Consider the following 24,438-nt stretch of genomic DNA (forward strand, 5'->3'; position numbering starts at 1 on the left):
TACTCAACATTTTGATAAATGTTTTATGCAATACTCAGAGCAACAGAGCACTGCACTTTACTGGACCTTAAGGCTGCCTTTGGGAAGTGGGTGTGTTAGCGACAGAAGTCAGGAAACAAATCATTTCCGGAACAAGAAGAGATGGGGAGCAAAGGAATTTATGTGTTGAATAAAGATATTGACTTGAAAATATTCAACACACTTAAGACAATTCAAAGTCATTTCAGATGAAGGAAAAGACAAAAGAGAGGTCACAGGATGAGGTGGAAAGATCGTGGACTTTGAAATCTCACAAGGCTGCGTCTACAGTAAAGCTTTGTCACTGTCTAATTATGTAAGTTCTGCTGACTATTTAAGCTCCAAAGTTATGGTTCAAATGTAAACCGTGAGTAGTAATATCTACTTCAAATTGTTGGCAGTCAATAATGAATGAGGTAAAATATGTATGAGACTAGACATAAGCTAAACTTTCAGGATACACCATATAATAAAAATCTTTCCTCAGAATTTTACTGTTATTTCCCACCTAATATCCAAAATACAACAAAATATAGCTTGAAGCTCAAATAATTTGACTGTAAAATATCTTCTTATAGATCCTTATTAAAGATTGTCCGCCTTTCAGAAAACTCGGAAATTACCATTTTAGAATTTTGGAATGCAACTTTGTCTCAGTAGAGGACAACAAGTTTAACGCTCAAATGATCCATTAGAATTTCATGCATTTTGTATTCCTATTTTTTTTCTGACTTAGGTTGCTTCTATATAATGACAAAACATTTAACAAGAAAATACAATTTTATTTCAATTTCTAATCCTTTATTTTATAAGAGGGCTAATATCTGGATGTTTGCAGTCATTTAATAATTATCTGAATTTTTACTTTACATCTGGGTATTTGGTGCTGTTAAGATATGCCATTCATCTTCTTTATTTAAAAGCACCACAGATAGATAAAGAATGAGCCTTTCCCTTTTATTATGTATAAATTCCTCTATCATTGCCTGAAATTATCCATTTCTAGCAATTTCTAGATATACTATAAATGCATGCCTGCCAAATGTTCCCTAACCAGATCTATAAGTATTTTTTTAAAGTAATATAATGGAGACAAGAATTAATAGGGCTGGAAATAAAGAAAATGTAATACAAATAAATTCTCAATATCTTAATTTAATTTTATTTTTTTAATGTTTATTTCAGTTTTGAGAGAGAGAGAGAACACACAAGTGGGGAAGGGGCAGAGAGAGAGGGAGACAGAGAATCTGAAGCAGGTTCTGTGCTAACAGTAGAGCCCAATGTGGGACTTAAACTCACAAGCCACAAGATCCTGACCAGAGCCAAAGTCAGACTTTTACCAACTAAGCCACCCAGGCACCCCAATTCTCAATATTTTCTAAGTGGTCAAGTGTTTGATGTCAAGGAAATGAGATATTTAGATGAATTACAGAATTTTCACGTATTTGGATGACCTATTTCACACAAACGGAGCTAATAAGTGAAAGTCCATATTTCTAAACCCAGCAAAGGGTCACATCATGAAGACATTGGCTTGGGACTTAGGCCCAGGTTTTCTGAGAGCTGTTTTCTCTCTTTAGTTTGTCTATTCTCTGCATATAAAGTACATATTTAGTTTCTGAGAAAGTTGAATTCAACGTCACTCTTTTTCATGAGTCTTAACCTCATCCTTAATTGATTGCCATTTACCCATCTTACCATCATCAGTGCCCTGAGCAGAACACAAGGCCAGCAAAATCATTGAAAGCAAGAGCAGAAGCATCCTGGTAGAGGTCATGGTGTCTCTCTCTCCCTCTCTGGATGCTGTAGGAAACTCAGACATGCTCCTGTGTAAGACCCAAGAGAACGATATCCCCTTTGAAGCCCATGGATTGGACACCTCTCACCGATAACTGATTTGTCATTTTGAGTCTTAGTTGACCTGCTGTGTTCAAGGTCTAGTCAAGTTCTTCACTGGAAAACCATAAATTTTCAGGTTTTTAAAATAGTTGTTCATCATCCTCAACTATTAGTTATAAGCATTAATTGTTGTCTTCCATTTTGTAATATTCAGTTCAGAGCTGTTTCTGTTTCACTACCCTATTCAACATTGTTGACGCTGTCCAAATGTCAATTACTTGAGACCTCTTTCCTATAGAATGAGCCAACAAAATCATCATGAAATTAAAGGTTAAAATAACAGAAATAAAACCCATAAAATGAAAGAACAACAAAGAGTCAAGAAAGTCTAATATATCTTACATGGCTTGAAAAATGAAAGCAGCTGTCAGTAAGAGACTAAAACCAACTTCAAATTCAGAAAACTACAGTTATTCAGAATACACTTGAGTTCATGATTTCAATGGACTGTGAAATCTTAAAACTAAAAATGTCCAGAATAACGACTTGGTTAGAAAACAATATCATGCAAAACAATTGTTGAGTGAAGTAGGGTGTTCAGCTTGGAAAGAATATGACAAGTATGATAATTTTATTTACTTACATAGAACAAAGAGTAACCGTATGTGTGTAGTTCTGGAAGGTATACAAAGAAAAGAGCTATTGATTTTAAAAGGAGAATATTTTGAGGATAATATGAAATAATTCCTTAGGTTTGAATTATCTTAGATTTAATTAGAATTTAATTTTAAATAATGTAATTAAAATTTAATTTTAAATTTAAAATTAAATTAATAATTTAATTATTTAAAATTAAATAAATTTTAATGATCTTAGATAACATAAAATAAACTGCTTGGGATTATTAAAACTTGAAACAATAGATTGAGTTCTTCAGGGAAAAATTAATCTCATCACCCGCTGTGCTCACACACGGAGGGATCTATAACCAGTAGTTTACAAAAGAGGAATCATTTGTGTCCAACTACCTCTGCAAAATAGTATCAGTGGAAAAAAGGCTTCTCCTTTCTTTGAATGAAAAGTCAGGAAGTTACATGACTCTTCTGATTACTCTTAGAAATTAAAATCTAGTGATCACTTTGTTACAAAACACAGACTCCATTCAATATGTTAAAATCTCCAACCCTGTTTAATGGACCTTCATAGAAAGTCACAGCTACTTTTTCTCCACCCAGCTAAGACCCTCTATAGACAAGTTGCCTGTCTCTTGGCCAGAGAGTGTATTTGGCTCCTTCTTTTTTGCTTGCTCACCTAATCCCCCAGTCAGAGGCAGCTCTTTTTGATACCTCTTAGGTTGGAGTGAAGGGAGAGATAATACAAGAAAGGGAACTGAGAAAGCTTTTATTTGACTGGCGTTGTCACAAGCTGGCTCTATATTCTCTAGGCATGGTAGACATATAAAAATGTCTGTCATAGGCGTATATTCATGCCTTCTTTGGAAACCTCTCCATTATTGGTCTAGTGTTACCTCTAAATTTGTTGATGAGAACAAATGTATCCCATATCTAATTAGTTACAATCCAGCAGTTCAGCTTCTTTGTCCTCAGATTCCATCACTACTTTGGGTGGGGCTATTGGACAGGGTCTAAGATGACCCCTCAGAGTCTCTCCCTCATGCCTAACCCATATCTGGTTTACATCATTTTCCCTGAAAATCTCTGGAGTTCAGGACGATCTCCAGTCAGTCTACCCTCCTTCATTTCATACATAAGCAGTTACCAGGCTACTGCCAACTTCTAATTAACATCTTGTTGTATGTCTTCCGACTCCACTAAACTCAAGGTAGACAGATAATTTTTCTGTTCCATTGTAGCTGAAGGATCATCCACCAGGGCTCTTCTGCTATTGTATAGGGGAAGGAGTTGCACCCTGGGCTAGACTGATGCCCTCTTAGATTGGCATCTGTCTTAGTCCATTCAGGCTGCTATAGCAAAATACCATCAACTGGGTGGCTTACCAACAACTTATTAATTTCTAACAGTTTTGGAGGCTGAAGACTTTAAGATCAAGGCACGGGCAGATTTGGTGTCTGGTGAGGGACTGTTTCATGGTTCACACCTTCTTCCTGTGACTTCACGTGGTGGAAGGGATAAGCAAGCTCTCTGGGTCTCTTGTAAGGGCACTAATCCCATTCATAAGGGCTCTGTGCTCATGACCTAGTCATCTCCCAAACCCCTCACTTCCTGATACCTTAATACCCTAATACCCCGACATACAAATTTTGAGGAATGCAAACATTCAGTGTATTGCATCATCAAAAAAGTTCTCAATTCCTCCAACAGAAGATTCTGCTGTATCAGGACTTCTCCATGTAGAGGAAACAGAGGACACTCAGTCTGTGAATAAGATATTACACTAGGTGACTTTTTATCTTTCTGAGAGGCCATAGGCATCAATTTGGAATAGTCAACACTGGACACACACTTTCATCTTATTTATTTTTCATTTACCTAATAAGATAAGACAAAGAAAGTAGAGTTCACAAAGCATGGTAAGGACTGATTCCTTTCTTTGGTCTTGCTTTTTTCCTCTGGCTTCTTTTGAGTGTCTAACACAGCATCTGGCATGTGAGTCTCCTCAAGCCCAAGCCTATTCTCAAAAAATTAACTAGCTTCTCACTTCAGTGCTTTCAAGGATGTCAGATAAGAACTTTATGTCTGGGGGCCTGGCTGGCTCAGAAGAGCACACAACTCTTGATCTCAGGATTGTGAGTTTGCACCCCACGTTGGGTGTAGAGATGACTTAAATGAATATAAAAAATATTTTCATCCGTATTTATCTGTCTTTTACTCATCTCTACCTGTCTGCCTCTGCGAAAATGTACTTCCTTATTTCTGAGACTAAGTGTTCAATCATGCTTTCTTTCATTTCCTCTAGTAACTTGCTTCAAAAATGTTTTCTTTGTTTATTCTTGCATCTTTGGCTTTTTATTCCTGTCTGACTTTCCTCTAAAAAGACTCTTCCAGGTTCCTTGGTGGCTCAGTCAGGTAAGCTTCCAAAGCTTGGTTTCGGCTCAGGTCATGCTCTCACACATAGAGCCCTGCTTTGGGCAAAAGATCCTTAGTCCCTGATAGCATAGCTAAACACCTCTATCAGTCCTGACCTTTAGACACCTTGTCATTTGAAAAAAAAAATAATAATTGGTTAAATTGTTATTAGTTGGAAATACAGCAGAATGAATGCCTTTCTAATGGATACACCAAATTTCTAACTTTGATCTTGTCAATAACAATCATTTCCATCATTTCAACTGTTGCAGCGATAGGGATTATTCTCACAATAGGCCGTTTGTTGGGGTGGAATGTTAAAATTTGTACCAGCTACTTAGATGACTAAAGATTGAGAATTTAAGAAGGCCTGGAGCCATGACTTCTTATTTTATAGGACTAATCACTTGAATAACCTTTCCTAATTACGTAAAGAGAAGGAAGCCATTCATCAGTTTCTATAAGAAAAGTCTAACAGTCCTCCAGTAACTATAAATAAACAAATAAACAAACAAACAAACCTTAAAAAAAAAAAGAAGAAAAGAATGACTGGCCTGTGCAGGGTACATCCAGCCTTCAGCAGAGATAGCTGCTAAACCAGTGCCCCAGCTTGGCATTCAGGTGCCATCGTTAATCTATCTCCAAACTCTGCGGTGGTAGCATTGTCTATCCTCAAGAACACACCTCTATGGTTCAGCTTCAGTAGAAAGAGACTAAAAGAAAAAGCAAGATATCATCATCCACAGTAACTTTTATCATTGTGGTTCCTAAGAAATAGAAGCTGGATTTTTGCTATCAAACACATGGTGAGTTTTCAAGAATTATATTTCGTTTCAGTATGAAGTAACTATTTTTGCCCTAGATTACAAGACCAGCAACATCGGTGAAATGTTCAGTTCTTTGTAACTGCAGTCCAAAAAAAATTTTTTAACGTTTATTATTGAGAGACAGAGAGACAGAGCATGAGCAGGGGAGGGGGAGAGAGAGGGGAAGACACAGAATCTGAAGCAGGCTCTAGGCTCTGAGCTGTCAGCACAGAGCCTGACACGGGGCTTGAACTCAACGAACGGTGAGATCATGACCTGATCCGAAGTCAGTCGCCTAACCAACTGAGCCACCCAAGTGCCCCGGTACCCTACAGTCTAAATTTCCAAAATTAGATTAGTCATCTTTCCCTCCTAATTTATGCTTTCTTTTCCAACCCACACTCTATACCTCCACCATCAGGGTCAGTTTTCCCCATCCATCCCCTTTTATTCTTTCATTGAGTAAGTAATCAAAGTCTTCTTATTTCCAGTCCAATGCTAAGCATTGTGCTGCAAAGTTGAAACATCTGGCCACAACAAGAAGACCACAACCTCGCTTGGAAACATATACAGAGACCGTTATAGTGCAGATATTTCTTGAGGCCAGTGCATACACATAAAAGTGGGAAACTGTAAATGGAACACCTAGGTCTGCTTGTAGAAATCAGGAAGTACTTCAACAGATATAGTAAAATTGTAGCTGAATGTCAGGCGGATGGCTGGATGATCAGCACAGTCTAGGAAGAAGAAATGTGTGCAAAAACAGAAGGGAGAGAAAATGTACCATTTGGGGGACACTGAATGTAGTGTGGTATTTCTGAACTACAGTGTCTTAAGAGAGAAGACACGTGAAGTAGAAGAAGACTGGACATAGGTCTCTACCTATGATCAGTTTGCCATGCAAAGGAGGTGGTATAAATTATACTTTATCAATTGGAGACAATGAACAGATATCATACAAAAAGCAAGATCATTAGATGAGTCTGTTAGAATGATGACATCGCCAACTGTGTGAGAAGAGAATGGTCTATTCTAATTCTCCCAGAGATAGATAGTGAGGGCCTGAGTTAAAACAGTGATAATTGGAATGAAGAAAGAGAAATACTCGAAGAGATATTTCAGAAGTAGAATGACGATGATAGAATTAAAAGTAAAACAAATATGGGGCTCCTGGGTGGCTCCATCTGTTGAGCGCCCGACTGCAGCTCAGGTCATGATCTCACAGTTTGTGAGGTCAAGTACTGTGTCGGGCTCTGCACCAACAGCTCAGAGCCTAGAGCCTGCTTCAAATTCTGTGCCTCTCTCTCTCTCTCTGACCCTCCCCTGCTCGTGCCCTCTCTCTCTCAAAAATACGTAAACATAAATACATACATACATAAAAGCAAAATAAATAGAATTTTCTGAGGTTAATTTCATTTTTTTTGTGAGGGGACGGGGGTGCTTATGCAATTAGTGACATTAAGGTTAATGCATTAGTGACATTAAGACCAAGAAAGGTAGTCTGAGCAATTTCAGATTCAGAGAAAGATGTGGTAAGAGTAGGATTTAAGATGTTTTAAGACGTTTTAAGATATAGGCATAAGATCCAGGCGGAAATGTCTAGTGTCTCACATGCATCTGGAAAATAGATGCTCACCAGACATTACTGGAATAAATATACCACCATGTAATTCAGGATTAGGAAATATATATTTGGGAATCACAAATATGTAGATACTTGAAACGATGACAGTGAATGAAGTAGAACCCAATGTGTGTATTAGACAGGAAAGGAAGAAAGAAAACAGCTAAAGACTGCCTAGAGAAAATCAAGAGTTAAGATACGGGGGAGTTCAAGGAGCCTGAGGAGGGAAAGACTGAGAAATCACCAGGAAGCTCTCAGTGATATCAACAGAAGAAGAGAATACCAAGAAGTCACTGAAGGTGAGGAATGAACAATAGTCACTGTGAATGAGTAGCACAAAGGCTTCAGGAGCAAACAGAATGAGATGAGACAGAAGTAGCAGGAAATCAAATTAGAAAAGCTTTTATGGAAAGTAAAAATACAACAGTAAAATTAAAATGCACAGTGGAGGCAGTAAGAAGCAGAAGGGATTCATCAGAAAATCAAATAGCACATGTTGTGGACTATAAATGACAATGTCTAGGGCAGTTGGGAGTAGAGGGCTGGGTAAAAGTCAGGAATTCACACCCAGATTGCCTGGATTCAAATTTTGATTCTGTCACTTCCTGGTCACATCACTTTGGGAAAATTACTCAATCTCTCTGACCTTATTCTTCTTGTGATGCAGTAAAAGAAAAGGATGGAGGCCAGCTAATCCGCACATGGATAATTTGGCATAGAAGCGAAAACCAAAGAGAAATTAGGGGAAATTTTTGGTTTTTCTTATCTGAAGAAGGCCAAGTAGATTGAAAGAGCAAATCAATAAAAATAAAAGTCTAAATGAGTTGTATCACACATATCCCACTTTGAAGGATGAGGGGGAGGGGGTAATGTTAGCTTTTACTTTGCTCTTAGCCTGCCTTATGCTCCCTCATCAATACATAGGCTATCAATATATTAGACCAAAGATGGCCTGTTTAAATGATAAGTGATTACTTCTGAGTAAATCAGAAGGGGATTTTACTTTATCAATACTTTTTAAATATATGTTTACACTAAGGGTAAATTTGTGTATTATTTGCTGTATTCAAAATAAAGGCATTTTATTTTCTTTAAAAAAATGCTTGTGATTGATAGCTAAATGAAACTTTTCACCAGCACTACCATCAATCTACCCCTCAAAAAAGCCAAGGGGTCTATGGTCTACCATGTCTAGGGTCAATTAGAGACTAGAAGCAATATTAACCCCATCTCGGGACACCTGGGTGGCTCAGTTGCTTGAGCGTCCTACTTCAACTCGGGTCATGACCTCACGGTTTGTGAGTTCGAATCCCGCATTGGTCTCACTGCTATTAACGCAGAGCCAGCTTCGGATCCTCAGTACCCCCCTGTATCTTTCCCTCCCCCATTTGTGTTCTCTCTGTCTCTTTCTCCACCTCCTTCTCTCTCTCTCTCAAAAATAAACATTAAAAAAAAATAGATTAGCCTCCTCTCATCCCTTGAGCTGTAAACTCACTTTCACTTCCATGCCACAGGAATGCCAAAATCTCTTTCCTAATTGACTCAGGGAAGCAGAATCAGAATTGCAGCTTTGCAGAAGTATACGGAATGCACGTCTTGAGCAGCATACCACAATGCTGAGCCACATGCAAAGTGTGGCCACTAACTTTTGGCAAATCTGAATTTCCTTTTCTTTTTCTCTTTCTCCTGTTTTCTTATCTGGAAAATACCCATGAATGTCCTGTTAACCACAGTGAATTATTTTAGAATTCAAAGATGTTTTCCTTGAAAAAGTATACGAGAAACATACCAATAGATATTTATGCGCAATGCCTCTTTCTAGAGGTCATTCTTTCCATGATGAGGGAGCATAAGTCGGGCTCAGGGCAAAGTACAAGCTGGCATTGTCCACACACTCCCTCCCCGCCCCACCCTCCAGGTGGGACGTGTGTGATATTCCTCAGGCACTCCTGGCTGCCTAGGAACAAAGGAAAGGAAAGAAAACAAATGGTTCATTGATAGAGATCACAGTCCTACAGGACATGAGTCTCCATCAGTTTACAAATATCTTAGTAAACTACAAGAAAAAAGCCGTCTTATCAATAGTCTAATCTCCAGAAACGTGTAGACGCAGTTTCCTGGAGCTCTACCATCACCCCTCCATAGTGATATGGGGAACAAAGACAAGAAGGCAATGACAGGTATTTAATTTCCTTATAACCTACAGCCCATTGACAACTACTTGAGGCTGGCAGAGTAAAATTTTTCTCCAGGAACTCCCTATGTCTTAATGTTAATGCTTTGCTAGAGGGAAAAACAACCTTAGCTTGACAATAGCCGGACCTCCAGTATCTTGTGAATCTTCTTTAACATATGAAAAACTCTTTGGAAACATCCCCTGGACTTTACCTCCCCCAAATCCCAAATATAAAACCAGTCTCTCCACAGGGTCAGAAGCAGCTCCTTCCTGCCCTTGGGTCCTGTCCCTGTGCTTTAATAAAATCACCTTTTTTGCAGCAAAGACATCTCAAGAATTCTTTCATGGGCATCAGCTCTGGACCCCACGAACCCCACCATCACCCCAAAAACCTCATCATCACTGCTGGGTAAACTATAAAACAAATTAGAACATTTGCAGAAATAGTCAGCTCTAGCTTTTACCAGAGATCTCTTTGTTATCTGAATTCATACAAGTTACTGTCCATATGATTCATACATATTCATGTCATATTACAGAGCATGGCTATGCAGAAGGTAGGTGTTCATTAAATGTTTCTTAAATTAATGAGTTTCAAATTTTACAAATGGGAACATTCATCATACTGAAATTAATATCATAAGGGATGACTCTCATGGCTCTCACAAGTCTATTACATGCTTTAACTTAGGCAAATTAATTAATGTCCGTGCTTTGGGTTTCTTCCATGTATTTCCTACAGCAACCATTAACAGACTAGATCAATATAATATAAAAGATTTAAAAGAACACCACTTATATCATAAGACAATACAGGAACAAAGAACCTGTACCCCATATAAACTTTCAGAACTATCTACAGACATTTCAGTGACCAAACTGAGACCAATGTCTTCTGAAAACTTGCCCAAGTCCCTTGGATTTCATATTCAACAGAAACTTTGGTGATCCCCTACTGGTCCTAAGGATTCCCATCTGGACAGAAGAAACCACATGTTTTGCAATCCAGATTCTCCCTTAGAACTCAGAAATAATTAAAGCCACAAAGGTGCCTGGGTGGCTCAGTCGGTTAAGCATCCAACTTCAGTTGGGTCATGATCTCACGATTTGTTGGTTTGAGTCCCTCGTTGGGCTCTGTGCTGACAGCTCAGAGCCTGGAACCTGCTTCCGATTCTGTGTCTCCCTGTCTCTCTGCTCCTCCCCCCGCTCATGCTCTGTCTCTTTCTCTCTCAAAAATAAGTAAACATTAAAAATTAAAAAAATAAAACAAAAAATAATTAAAGCCACAAATTGGACACAAGGCTGAAACATAGATGACACTGATCTTTCAATGACACATGGATTTTTAAGAACAACACTTCAGAAAGTAAATTTTGGCATAGATAAATCATTTTCAAAAAGCTCAGTGATATCTCCTTCTGAACCTATTTCTCCATCCAATATGTAGGGAGAAGAAACAGAGAAAGAAATAGTTCCACCAACTGTTGAAAACTGACCTCTCACTCACAGATGGGATAGGATTTATGCTGCCTTAGAAAAGAAGAGGGAATAGTAGAGAACATAAAGGAGATGAAAAGTCCTGTTTGCTTAATGAAAGATAAAGAATATTGTTAAAATTATCAGCTGCCCGAATAAAGTGGTTGTATCTGTCCTGTCCATCGCTATATTCTCAGGGCCTAGCATGTTGTGGGCATTCAATAAATGTCAGTTGAATGAATATATAAGCATTCAAATATATAAATAAATTGGGGCTCCTGGATGGCTCAGTTGATTAGGTGTGTGACTTCAGCTCAGGTCATGATCTCGCAGTTCACAAGTTCAAACCCCGCGTCAGGCTCTGTGTTGACAGCTCAGAGCCTAGAGCCTGCTTCGGATTCTGTGTCCTCCTCTCTCTCTCTGCCCCTTCCCTGCTCATAACCCCCCCTCAAAAATAAATAAAACATTAAAAAAAATTTTTAAACCAAATATATAAATAAACAAATCAGGTAGGGTATACATAGAATATTCTTCTGAGATGGAATGCCCTTTCCATCATGGGAAATTATCTCCATATTATTACACATCATGGAGACAATGCTATAAATTCTAGACCATTCTAACTAATCTATGCCTTAGTTATATTTAGATATAAAGTAGGAATCTAAGTAGAAGAATACAAGACAAAAGACATGGAAGGTATTTTAACTTGGAGGAATAGAAGAACAGGGCACCTGGGTGGCTCTGTTGGCTAAGCATCAGACTTCAGCTCAGGTCATGATCTCATGGTTTGTGAGTTCGAGCCCCACCTTGGGCTCTCTCCTGTCAGCTCCTGCTTCAGACCTTTTGTTACCTTCTGTCTCTGCCCCTCCCCTGCTTATTCTCTTTCTCTCTCTCTGTCAAAAATAAATAGATATTTGAAAAAAAAAAAAAAAAAAGAAAGAATAAAAGAATTGCTGAGGGGGTCATGTTGCCTGATACTTATGCCTTAGATTGTGGAGCTGGATTGAGAATGACAGGGTCACGATAACAGGATGTGTGCACCTCAGGCTACACCCAGAGGTACCATAGCTTTTCATGGCACCCTTGCATCACTATCTGTTGCACAAAGGGTCCCAGAACAATGCTTGGAAAGATTTGATTGTTTTTTAGAGTGCGGTTCTGTTTGCCAGGATGGGGTCTAAATCAGGTTTGACCCAAGTCTTGACTGTCCCTCTGTTGGTTTGTCTCAAAAGATTATGTATGTACAAGACACATACCTGGCTTTTCCTCATCTGTAAAAGGAAAAAAAGGAACGGTGAGAATGTTTATCTTCTCTGTATTTGCACAAGGAATTTAATCAAAGATATGCTCATAGTCCCCTCAATTATCCTCCTCTGTTAGCTCATTTCTCTCCTTAAATCATATGTTAAACATACTGAAAGTACCACACAAGTGTATTTAAGAAATAATTGTAAACAGGCCGTTAGACCAACAGCAACAGTATATTTGAAAAATATATACTCAGAATATATATACATTTAGAATACATGTGTATATTTGGAATACATATCTTTGAAAAAAAATTGGAGGTAAAAAATTACTCACACAAGAGGGAAGGATATTGCAACTTATGTTTGTCTATTTTAATAGAATCTTACAACAGTTCCCCATAGGATTAACAAAATATTTCTGTACAGATACACATTCGTTTAATCACCAGAAGTGTTCACATGTGCACTTACTCAAAATGGGGTGTAGGAAATCCAAATTGGAGATGATCAATAGAGACTTTTAATTCGTTTGTTTACTCACTATTGATTTCTAACAAATATTTATTGAGTGCCTACTGCATATGCTGGAATTGTTAGCACTGGCAATAGAGTAGTGAAGACAATGAAACAAAAGTCCTTCCTTTCATAGAGTGGGTAAGATAGAAATCGAAAAGAAAACATTCGTAAAATACATACTATATCAAACAAAGAATTAATTGCTAAAAAGAATAATGAAATCGGGAAAGGGGATCTTCTAAAAGTTCTTTGCAATTCTGAGTATCTGATTCTTTTACCCTAGTTCTATAAGCATTAATCTATATAACTCAGCTCTTTTCAGGAGTTTTACACACTATACGTCTTGTCTATTCACACACAGAACCATTCAAGAAGCACCAATCAAACTTTCACCAGGACTAACAGGAATAATGCTTTCTATGTGGTCCATTAGGTTATAGATTTTTTTTCGTTAAAGTGTAAGTAAATTTAAAATGATAAAATGCAATTTTATTATCAGTAATTAATAAATGCCAGTAAGCATTCTCAACTTTCATAATGATTCTTTGGCACTTTGACACTTTATAGTGTCAAATGAAATTTAATCGAAATTTAATGTATGAAAGTAGTAATCCTGGCTGGTCATTGTTCCATAGAATAGGAAACACTGGACCCAAAAGAAACGAGTAAAATATATATTTACAAGTATGTATTTTATATTTATATTTATTTATGCATATAAAATTTTAAATTAAATAAAACTTTCTGATGGTGTAAATTGACTTTTTTAAAAGAAAAAGGAAGAAAAATAGAATGAAAGAATCAACCAAATATTAAATATCATTAAATATTATAAATATTAATATTAAATATTAAATCAAATTATAGAAACAACCAAATATTAAACAATATTATTTAATAAATATTAAGTTAAAGTTCACTTTCTCTTCTCTATAATTTTTTTTTTTTTGATAAGGACAGTAATGACTGGAAAATTTAAAGTTTGGGAGTAGCTTAAAATTCTCTTCACAAAAGACTTAAACTTACTATTATAACTAATAACACTAAGATTTTTTTTCATCAGTCTTCTTAGTTCTGGTAATCCACCTCACTGAACATAGAGCATAGAAGTTATAAATGATGTAAATATTATTTTATGTTATTGATCTTTCAATGTCCATAAGGAATATTATTTCATCAATTTTTTCATGCACGTATAATATGGCAGATTCTTTTTTTCACTGTAGTCCCAATAGTCATACTTCTGAGTCAAAGGAAATAAAATAAGATTTTAAAAAAATGTTTATTTTGGAATAATCTTAGATTTCAGAATGGTTGCATAGCACAGAGCATGCCTGTATATACCCTTCACCTTATTCTCCCTTTAGGTTAACATCTTACATAACCACAGTACAATTATCAAAACTAAGAAGTTAACATTGATAGAATACTCTTAACCAAACTACAGACTTTATTCAGATTTTTCTGGAATGTTCCACGAATATTGATTTTCTGTTCCATGATCCAGTGCAAGATTGTTCATTGTACTTAGTTGTCATTTTGTCTCTCCTAACCTGTGAGTTTCTTGGTCTTTCCTTATCTTTCATGATCTGGATTCTTTAGAAGAGTATGGGTCAGGTATTTTACAGAATGCCCCTCAAATTCTGTTTATCTGATGCTTTCCTGGTTAGTTTGGAGTTATGGATATTTGGAAGGAATGCCACAGTGCTCTTCTGCTTGCATCATATCCGGGGTACATGGTAGCAGTAAGTTTTTGTGCTGATGATATTAACTGGATCACCTGGTTAAGGTGGTATTGCCAGGTTTCTCCTCTAAAGAGTTGCTACTTCTCGTTTTCCACACTTTTTAAAGAATTTTTTCAATGTTTATTTATTTTTGAGACACAGAGAGAGACAAAGCATGAGTTGGGGAGGGGCAGAGAGAGAGGGAGACACAGATTCTGAAGCAGGCTCCAGACTCTGAGCTGTCAGCACAGAGTCCGACACGGGGCTTGAACCCACAAACCGTGAGATCATGACCCGGGCTGAAGTCAGACACTTAACTGAGCCACCCAGGCGCCCCATCTCATTTTCCATATGTAAATGGAGTATTTCAATGTGACTCAATACCAGGCAAGGACAGATACTTGTCTAGCTCTAGTGTGTTAGCAAGCATTAATCTTTGTAGTGAAAAGGGATGACGTATTCTCAGAGCCTCCATGCGAAGGCAGGAGGCAGTGAATACTGTAGGTGCCTAGCCCTGAACCCTGTTATGACGGGTGCCCCCATATGAGTAGCTGCTAGCATTCACAGCTGCCTTTTTCTCCAAATAATTGCCTTCAGCAACAACCCTCTGACATGAAGGTGCAAAAGGCTGGCGTACTTGACCTCAGGTGGGACTAACTCAGTGGAGAAGTTGGTGTTCCCGAGCTTCCTCTGTGGGGTCAGACTAAGCTTGCTTCCATTGTGAGACCACCTTCTTGATTAGTTTTATTCCCTGCCTATTCTGCTTCTCACACCCACCCCACCCCCTGGAGAAGTCTTCAGTAGATATTTTGAAAACATTCTCAATTCAGGCCTGGCTTCTAAAGAATATGACCTAAGACAATACATGACATTGGGTTCCTTCTCCCTCCATTATGTGGGATCCAAGGCCCTTTTTCTCCCTTATCCAATGGCAGAATCTAAAAATGCAAAAAATGATTGCCCACTCCCAAGATCAGACAGAGGAAGAGACAAGGGGTTGCTGTGAAGGAATACAAAGATAGAGGACTGTGGATGGGCCCAAGCCTTGTGCTCTGAGCCCAGGGGATAAAACATTAAATTTTGGATGGAACTGGGGGACAAGATGTTCACTCTCCAAACCCCAATATCTTATGAAATCAGTATAAGCTAGATTGTGTCCCTTGAACTTGAAGTAAAACGTTGACAAAACATATTCTCTGGGTTTCTGTAATAAGACTTAGTAGCTGATTGACCTTTTGGTTGCAAAATTCTGTAGGAAGCAAGGGGCTGAGGAAGAGCTGGCAAAACCGAGTAAATAGAAACAATTTAACAAGAAGAAAAACTTAGAAGAGAGTAATGTTACCACATCAGAATAGAAAAAAGTTTCCAAAAGAAGAGGATGAACAAATAGTGTCAAAGACAAACTCATTTTGAGGTTCAATGAAAGCTAGTTTTGTTTGTTTGTTTTTTGAAGGAAAGAAAGCATGAGAGTAGGAAGAAGCGGGGGGGGGGGGGGGGGGGTGCGGGGGGGGGAGAGAGAGAGAGAGAGAGAGAGAGAGAGAGAGACAGAGTCTCAAGCAGGCGCTATGCTCAGCACAGAGCCTGATGCAGGGCTCAACCCCACAACCCTGGGATCATGGCCTGAACTGAAACCAAGAGTCGGACACTCAACCGACCGAGCCAGCCAGGGGCCCCTGAAAGCTAGTTTTAATAGAGAGATGGCCCTGGAAACCAGACTGCTATTGGTTGTTGAGTTGTTACAAAGCGGATTCTAGAAATGAAGGATATTTGTTCAAGAAGTTAAAGCGTGAACTGATCCATAGCTAACTTCAGGATTAGGGAGGTTTGACTAGGAGCAAAAGGCAGCTGCCAATGGAAGAGTAAAACTAGATATGAGTCAGGGAAAATCAAATGTGGGAAGCCAAACATGAAGCCTTAAACCCTGGTTCCTCCTGTGACTTCCCTGGAAGGGAACCTCTGGAGTCTTTAGAGCTAGTTTTCATTCTGCTGCCACTAAGCTCCTACCTGTGGTTTTCTGGCGTGGTGCACGATGCTAGGATGCCACACTGTGGTCATTGTTAGCACAGCTTCAATACCATCTGCTTTTATGCACTGTATTTTTAGACATCAATTGCTAGAATTTTCGTGGTCTTTTTATTTTGTTCTTAACATGACTTCCTATTTCAGGTTTCCTTTTGAGAAATACATAACACTAAGACAAAATATAAGGCCAAACAGACAATGCAATGTACAAAAAAAGATAGGAGGTAAAGTCATAAGAATCAAACAATGGGTTGCAAGACCTAAATATAAAATATGAACACTTCGTTGAATACTTTGTAGCAACCCCTGAAGTTAACTTGTAAATTAACTTTTAAATTGTTATATTGTTTCTATGTGAAAAAACACATACCCACTTTTATAAATAGTGGCATGCATAAGGATAAAGCAATTCAAATAAGATACGATAGTTATTATCATTTTGATCCAACCACTTTTTTTTTCATATTCATTCTAATAGCACACACACTATAATCACTGCAAACCTAGCTACGAAAGAGTAATTTAATCAAGTATGCTCCCTTTTTGCTCATTTCATCTTGCCCCTTTTAATCAATCTCTTTTTATTTTATTCTAGAAACTTAATAACTGCCTTAGTGCACCAGATCCATAGGATGTGTGTCACTTATTTACATCAGAGTCTTGCAGTAAAATGTTGAATTTATTACTTCTTTATACTCTATTTTCTTTTATGTTTGTTTATTTTTGAGTGAGAGGGGGAGGGGCAGAGAGAGAGAGAGATAGAATCCAAAGCAGGCTCCAGGCTCTGAGCTGTCAGCACGGAGGCCGATGTGGAGCTCGAACTCAAAAGCCATAAGATCATGACCTGAGCCAAAGTCAGACGCTTAACCAACTGAGCCACAGAGGTGCCCCAATACTCTACTTCACTAAGTATATTCAAGCCTTATTCACAAAGAAGATTGTTCCTTGAGAGCAATTGGCCATACCACATATTCCCTTTGTATCTTCTATATAAATGCATTTTTAACTTAAAGCTAATAGATTGGAGAAGTCTGTATCTCTAAAATTATGTTTAAAAACAATAGTATTTCATCAAATTAATGACTTAAGATTGTAAAAATGTATTATCATTGTCATGATGGTCTTTTGATTGGTTCATTCTATTATAATTTTATTCAAAGTAAAACAAATCACTCCCTAAAATTTCAGTATCATGTAAGTAAAGTAATAGGGCACAACTCTTGGGAGGCAGTAAGAGAAACTTCAGAAATGTTCATCTGTATTAGTGATTGGAATAATTGACATCCTAAATAAAATGGATAGAAGGGTCAGCAGACTTAAAGAACAAAGATGAAGTGAAATCATGGTTAAACAAATTATTTGCTGAAAAAATTATTGCTAGTTAGTTTTGCTTTTGGAATTGGGACTGATAATGAATCTAATTCTGTCACTTCTCGTTCTCTGTTTGCTCTAGGAAAAAGGACAGCAAGAATAATGACTAAGGAGAGACAGTCTTGTCACTAATATGTTTGCTCATCAAAAGTACCATACTGGTCACCATATCAGACTTACCAGTCTTGGTCCCACACCTTTTGCTAGGCTGTGATCAAAGACAGCAGGATAGTTTAAGAAGGAGAAGAAGAAGAAGAAGGAGAAGAAGAAGAAGAAGAAGAAGCAGAAAGAAAGAAAGAAAGAAAGAAAGAAAGAAAGAATCCTTAAATTACAGTTATACTCTTCTTTCTTCTCAAGAAATTTGGAGTTTCTCACTTATAAAGTTCATAAAGAACAATAATACTATTGCTGCTATGCAGGGAGGGCCTCCATTCTTTTATTGGGTTGCTTCAACCAGAACATTTCCTCCATAGGATTTATCACTAATCTCATTGTGTTCTATGTTATTAAATTGTCAAATGATAACATGCCTTCCGCTGTCTTCCTTAACTGTAACCAGAAGGACAAACAATGAAAGGTTAAGACAGTGCAAATGTAATTGCTGGAGGACAGGGGAACTACTTTGGGAGAGAATTTAGGATGAATCTTTGGATTTGTCAGTAGAACCAAAGGAATCAATTAAGTAGTGCCAGGGCAAGAGTCTACGAAGGAGAGACCTGCATTAATATTCTATATCTAATTTAGAATTAACTTAGTTCATAGAGAATCAATAAGTGAAAATAGTGTATGACATCAGAGTCCCTTAGCAAAAAAATGTTGCAAGTGGGGAGTTGGGCTTTGTAGAAGGGTCCAGAGAATCATTTGGTGGGGGATGGCACTTTCCACAGCACCTTGGAAGGGAATTTAGGACAAACTAACTTCCATGGAAGAAAATAAGGGAGTTAAAATAAAAAACTGTCTTTCTTGCACAAACATGAAAGGTCAAATCTGATGATTTCCGTGAGCTCAGGACTTGGCTCCTCCATTTATTGTCCCTTTGAACTTGAGCATTAAAACCTAAAGAGTTAGGGTGCCTGGGTGGCTCAGTCGGTTAAGCGTCCGACCTCGGCTCAGGTCATGATCTCATGGTTTTTGAGTTCGAGCCCCTTGTCGGGCTCTGTGCTGACAGCTCAGAGCCTGGAGCCTGCTTCGGATTCTGTGTCTCCCTCTCTCTCTCTGCCCCTCCCCCGCTCTGTTTCTCTCTCTCTCTCTCTCTCTCTCTCTCAAAAATAAATAGACATTAAAAAAATTTTAAAAAAAACCTAAAGAGTTGATGATGTGGAATGAGAAACAAATGTCAACATAATAATCTCAATTTAAAATATGTTTTAAATCTTAAAAAAAAAAAAAAGACCTACACAGCCGAACTAAATGCTTTCTGAAGACATACTTGTGTCACATACTTGGAGTCTAAGCAGACTCTCTAAGGATAGAAACTGCTGTTTTATCAATTGGCTATGGAAAATTTAAAAAAAAAAAACCCACAAAAAACAAAAACAATTTCATATGCACTAAGAAAATGCTTGTTGGGAGAGTACACCCAAAAAAGGAAACTCTCCTTTGGTTCTAAGGAGGAGAACACAGGGGCTAGCTTTGTGCCCTGAAGTCAGATGTGGTGTCAAAATCTGTCTTCAGCACTTATTAGTTGTGTAATCTGGGCAAAATAGCTTCTCTAAGCCTCATTCTTTTTGTCTATGAAAGAGAAACAGGAGTAATTAACTTATAACATTTTTGTGGGAATTGAGTGAGATGACACATATAAAGTGCTTATCCTGGCATATCATAAATGTTTGATAAAGATTAGTGATAAGGAAGATGATGATAGTGACATGATATTTCCTAGAATGCATGAATTCTTTCTTTTGGTGTTAACACCTGGATGAAAGAAAGGATTAGCTCCCATCTATTGGGCATCTAATAGCATATAAGGTATATGTGGGGTGGGGATGGGTGAATGGGGAGTTGAGTTGGTGAGAAAATGGAAACAAAGATGGGAGCCAAGAAAATAGTGACAGTGTGCTATGGGTAGGGGTGGCATTGGCAGACAAGAATTGGTACTATCTCCTAAAGGAGATAACATTGCAGCTGCGGGGGAAGAATTTTTCTCTGCCCTTCAACATCCTTCCAGCTAAACGAAGAATCAGATTGACATTGTAACCTGGGCCCAAGGGTACAAGAGCACCTGGCTGCGGGTGTTCCAAACAGACCAGGTTTGGACACTTGTCACTGACAAAATCCAAAGGCAAAGAGATAGGTGGAGGTGAAACAAATAAGGAATTTATTTCAGTGAGGCCAACACCGGGAAGACACAAGCTAATGTCTCAAAGACTGTCTCAAAAGTGCTGCAAATATTTCTAGGTTTATATAAAGCAGATGGGGGACAAAGGTCAGTAGACATGCATGTGGGCAGTCCAGTTTAGGTCAACATCCAAGCAGTATAAAGGGAATACATAAAACAGAAGTAGAAGCAGGAGAAAAATCACCAACATAGCTTAGTACTCCATTTATCCAAGACCAATTTATTTTTTTTAACTTTTTTTTTTAATGTTTATTTATTTTTGAGACAGAGAGAGACAGAGCATGAATGGGGGAGGGTCAGAGAGAGAGGGAGACACAGAATCTGAAGCAGGCTCCGGGCTCTGAGCTGTCAGCACAGAGCCCGACGCGGGGCTCGAACTCACGGACCGTGAGATCATGACCTGAGCCGAAGTTGGACGCTTAACCAACTGAGCCACCCAGGCGCCCCAATCCAAGACCAATTTAAAGGGCCCTTAACTGTAAGAGAAAACCTTTGGGTGGGGAAGAGGTACAGGAACTTTTGTGGGAATGGGAATCTTCCATTTCAAATCTGAACCCTTAAAGCTCCATCTCCTGAAATTCTACTCCTTGAAGGAGTAGAATTTGCATCTGGTGTGTAAATTTGAGAAAGAACAGCATGCTTTATCCATGGATAGTCAAACAAGTGTCTTCTAAACTGATTTCTACCACTTGGGTTGTGTTTATAAACCAATATTGTTTCTGCTGTATATGAATAAATGTACCTATGACAGGGGCACTTGGGTGACTCAGTTGGTTAAGCTCTGACTCTTGTTTTTGGCTCAGGTCATGATCTCACAGTTCATGGGACTGATCCCCACATTGAACACTGCACTGGGATTCTCTCTTTCCCTCTCTCTCTCAAGAAAAAAAAAAAATGTACCTGTGATATAATGAGACCAGTTATCTCAAGTTGGATGTAGCTCTTCATGTTCTCCTTTGAAACATAAACTTTTAAAATCAACTGTATAAAAATACATTTTATCATAAAATAATTAAGTTAAACTTAATACCAAAGAATTTTTTTCCAAAATTTTTAATTTTAATATGAAGAAAGGGAAGCAAAGCCCAGAGTATCTTAATGACTTTTCCACTTTCCCACTTTCATATTATTCATTATTGGAGAAAAGTCAGAAGTAAGACCTGGGTCTCAACTCCCAATAATGCTTTCTTTCTATGTGCCATACGTATTTTTGCCAATTTGCAGTAGGTGTTACTATAGATGATTTGGTGGTCTTTTGCCCTGAGTGCTTCCTTGAATACACTGGCTTATTAACTGTGCTCTGTCTTTCATTGAAAAAACTGTTACGTGTCCACAGCTCTTTAGGAATTGGCATATATACAGAAAAAAGTTGTGAAATGTTACCTAGAAGTCATAAAACATCAATAGACAGGGCCCAAACTGCTAAGCATAAAGCAAAAAAATGAAGATATTTGCCATCCAAGCCTTTGAGAAGGCTTTGTATCCAGAAATTAGAGAAACCTCCTCCAAATCAGTAAAAGGTGAAAGATTTATGCCATCTGAAGAGAAACCAGAGTGTAACCTCCTCCAAATCAGTAAGAAACAGTGAAAAAACCCATATAATAATAGGTGAAGGATTTGAACAGACACTTCACAAAAAACTGAATCCAAATGGCCAATAATGTGAGAAGGAATGCTTGTGGTAGACCCCTCCCTAAAGAATGTGGTGAAGGCCTCCTCAAAACAAAGGAAAGCAATGCGGTCCGATCAACTCCTATACACGTATGTGTAGGTAATGCAACTCTGTAACCCGGACTGTGTCCAATCAGACACATGTCACCATATAGAGAAGACAAAGAAATAGAAATCGTATACAAGGCTCCCCCCCACCACTGCATTTGGGGCTCAGTTTTTTGGGTACGAACCCAATAAGCCCATGCCAGCATGACAAATAAAGCTGCTCTCCGGGAAGAAAAGCTTCAGTGTCCCAGCTCTCATCGTGAAAGAATCTTGCTGCATGCTCAGTGTCATTAATCATCAAGGAAATTCAATTAAAATGGTTAAGTTAGATATGCTTGAGAAGGGGCGCCTGGCTGGCTCAGTTGGTAGAGCATGCGACTCTTAATCTCCAGGTCATGAGTTTGAGCCCCATGTTGGGTGTAAAAATTGTAAGTAAGTAAACTTAAAACACAATCTATAAAGAACTTATCACATTCAACACCCAAAAAGCAAATAATCCAGTGAAGAAATGGGCAAGAGACATGAATAGATACTTTTCCAAAGAAAAGATCCATATGGCTAACAGACATATGAAAAAATGCTCAACATCACTCATCATCAGGGAAATACAAATCAAAACCACAATGAGACACCACCTCACACCAGTCAGAATGGCTAAAATTAGCGTTGGTGGTATAGTGGTGAGCATAGCTGCCTTCCAGAATAGGTAAAATTAACAACTCAGGCAACAGATGTTGGCGAGGATGCAGAGAAAAAGATTTCTGCACTGCTGGAGGGAATACAAACTGATGCAACCACTCTGGAAAACGGTATGGAGGTTCCTCAAAAAGTTAAAAATAGAACTACCCTATGACCCAGCAATTGTCTTACTAGGTATTTATCCAAGGGATACAGGTGTGCTGTTTCAAAGGGACACATGCACCCCATGCTTATAGCAGCACTATCAACAATAGCCAAAGTATGGAAAGAGCCCAAATGTCCATCAATGGATGAATGGATAAGGAAGATGTGGTATATGTATACAATGGAGTATTACTCGGCAATCAAAAAGAATGAAATCTTGCCATTTGCAACTACGTGGATGGAACCAGAGGGTATTATGCTAAGCGAAATTAGTCAGAGAAAGACATATATCATATGACTTCACTCATATGTGGAATTTAAGATACAAAACAGATAAAGATAAGGAAAGAGAAACAAAAATAATATAAAAACAGGGAGGAGGACAAAACATAAAAGACCCTTAAATATAGAGAACAAACTGAGGGTTGCTGGAAGGGTTGTGGGTAGGGGGATGGGCTAAGTGGGAAAGGGCATTGAGAAGGACACTTGTTGGGATGAACACTGAGTGTTATATGTAGGGGATGAATCACTGGGTTCTACTCCTGAAATCATTATTGTACAATATGCTAACTGACTTGGATGTAAAAAACAAAAAACAAAAACAAAAACAAAACAAAACAAAGGCATGCTTGAGGAAAAAAAGAGGCAAATCTGAAAGAAAAAAAAGAAAGAAAAGAAAATGGAACACTAGAAATCTAGCCTACTTCTTCAGGATAAGAGTTAGAATACAGAGGTATTTCTGCTACTCTTGAAGTAGTGCCATTTACTCATGGTCTGAGAAAGTCAGAAACTAGAAAAAAGCTTGCTTGTTTTAAAAGAGAGAGCCTACAGAAAGGGATCTAACTGTTCCTCACCTTGACCTGGGGGCACTGACTACACCCAGAACATCAAGAGCTTAATTCAGGAATCAACCAACAGATCCTTTAGCTTGATTGGGGAGGTATTTACACAAGTGTATTCATGTTTGAAAGTTTTTCAAGGTATGGAATTAAGATCTATGCACTCCACTGTATCTAAGTTAGGCCTCAATTGAAAAAAAAAAAAGAAGTTAATTTATTAAAAGCATAAGGTAGGAGTAATCTCCAGCTGAAGTACCCTTGGGGACAAGAAGGAAGCTTCCTTTAGGGGAAGGATTCATAGGCCTAAAGATTCACCACAGGAGGAGAGAGTGACAGACACGGTAATACAGAGCTACAAAGTGTGGGGTTCCTGCTGGGGAAGAAGGCATACATCTTTCAGAGCAGAAAACTTGAACGAAGTCTAAGGTCAATTAGGGACCTTAAGGTCGCTTAGCAAGGGAATCCTGCTTAAAAAAAAAAATAGTGTGGAAGAATTCAGACCCCATTCCATATGGTAATGTCAAGGAACGTGAGATTCAAAAAGGAAACGGAACTTCAGAAATCTCTCCTAAACTAATGGAAAGAAGAATTTCTTAAGTAAACTGTAGACAATGTTTATAAAATTTTAAAGGAGATGGTTTCTCATTCCACTCTCTGGGAGAGAATATATAGATAAGGCATAACATTGCTGCTAACTTCTCCAAGGAGAGATTTCTTCCATTGATGTTTAGCTCATGATTTGTGGATGACGCATATCTGACAATTCTCATGAGAAATTGATAGTCTGAGCTGAAAACAATATTTTCCCCTTTCCCCCACCCCCTCCA

At 38.2% G+C, this 24,438-nt stretch overlaps 1 protein-coding gene across 1 annotated transcript in view; it reads right to left on the minus strand.

The window, feature by feature from the left end:
• Positions 1-5,463: 5,463 nt before the first annotated feature.
• The window catches only part of LOC128774905 (uncharacterized), a 56,324-nt gene continuing 37,349 nt past the window's right edge, over positions 5,464-24,438 (minus strand). Inside the window, exon 2 of the mRNA XM_053894674.1 lies at positions 5,464-5,617. Coding sequence (XP_053750649.1) covers positions 5,591-5,617 — 27 coding nt within the window. The 3' untranslated portion in view covers positions 5,464-5,590. The remainder of the gene's footprint in view (positions 5,618-24,438) is intronic.

The sequence above is a fragment of the Panthera pardus genome, unplaced genomic scaffold, assembly GCF_024362965.1.
Source record: "Panthera pardus isolate Hobbes unplaced genomic scaffold, ASM2436296v1 HiC_scaffold_6, whole genome shotgun sequence".
Taxonomy (NCBI): domain Eukaryota; kingdom Metazoa; phylum Chordata; class Mammalia; order Carnivora; family Felidae; genus Panthera; species Panthera pardus.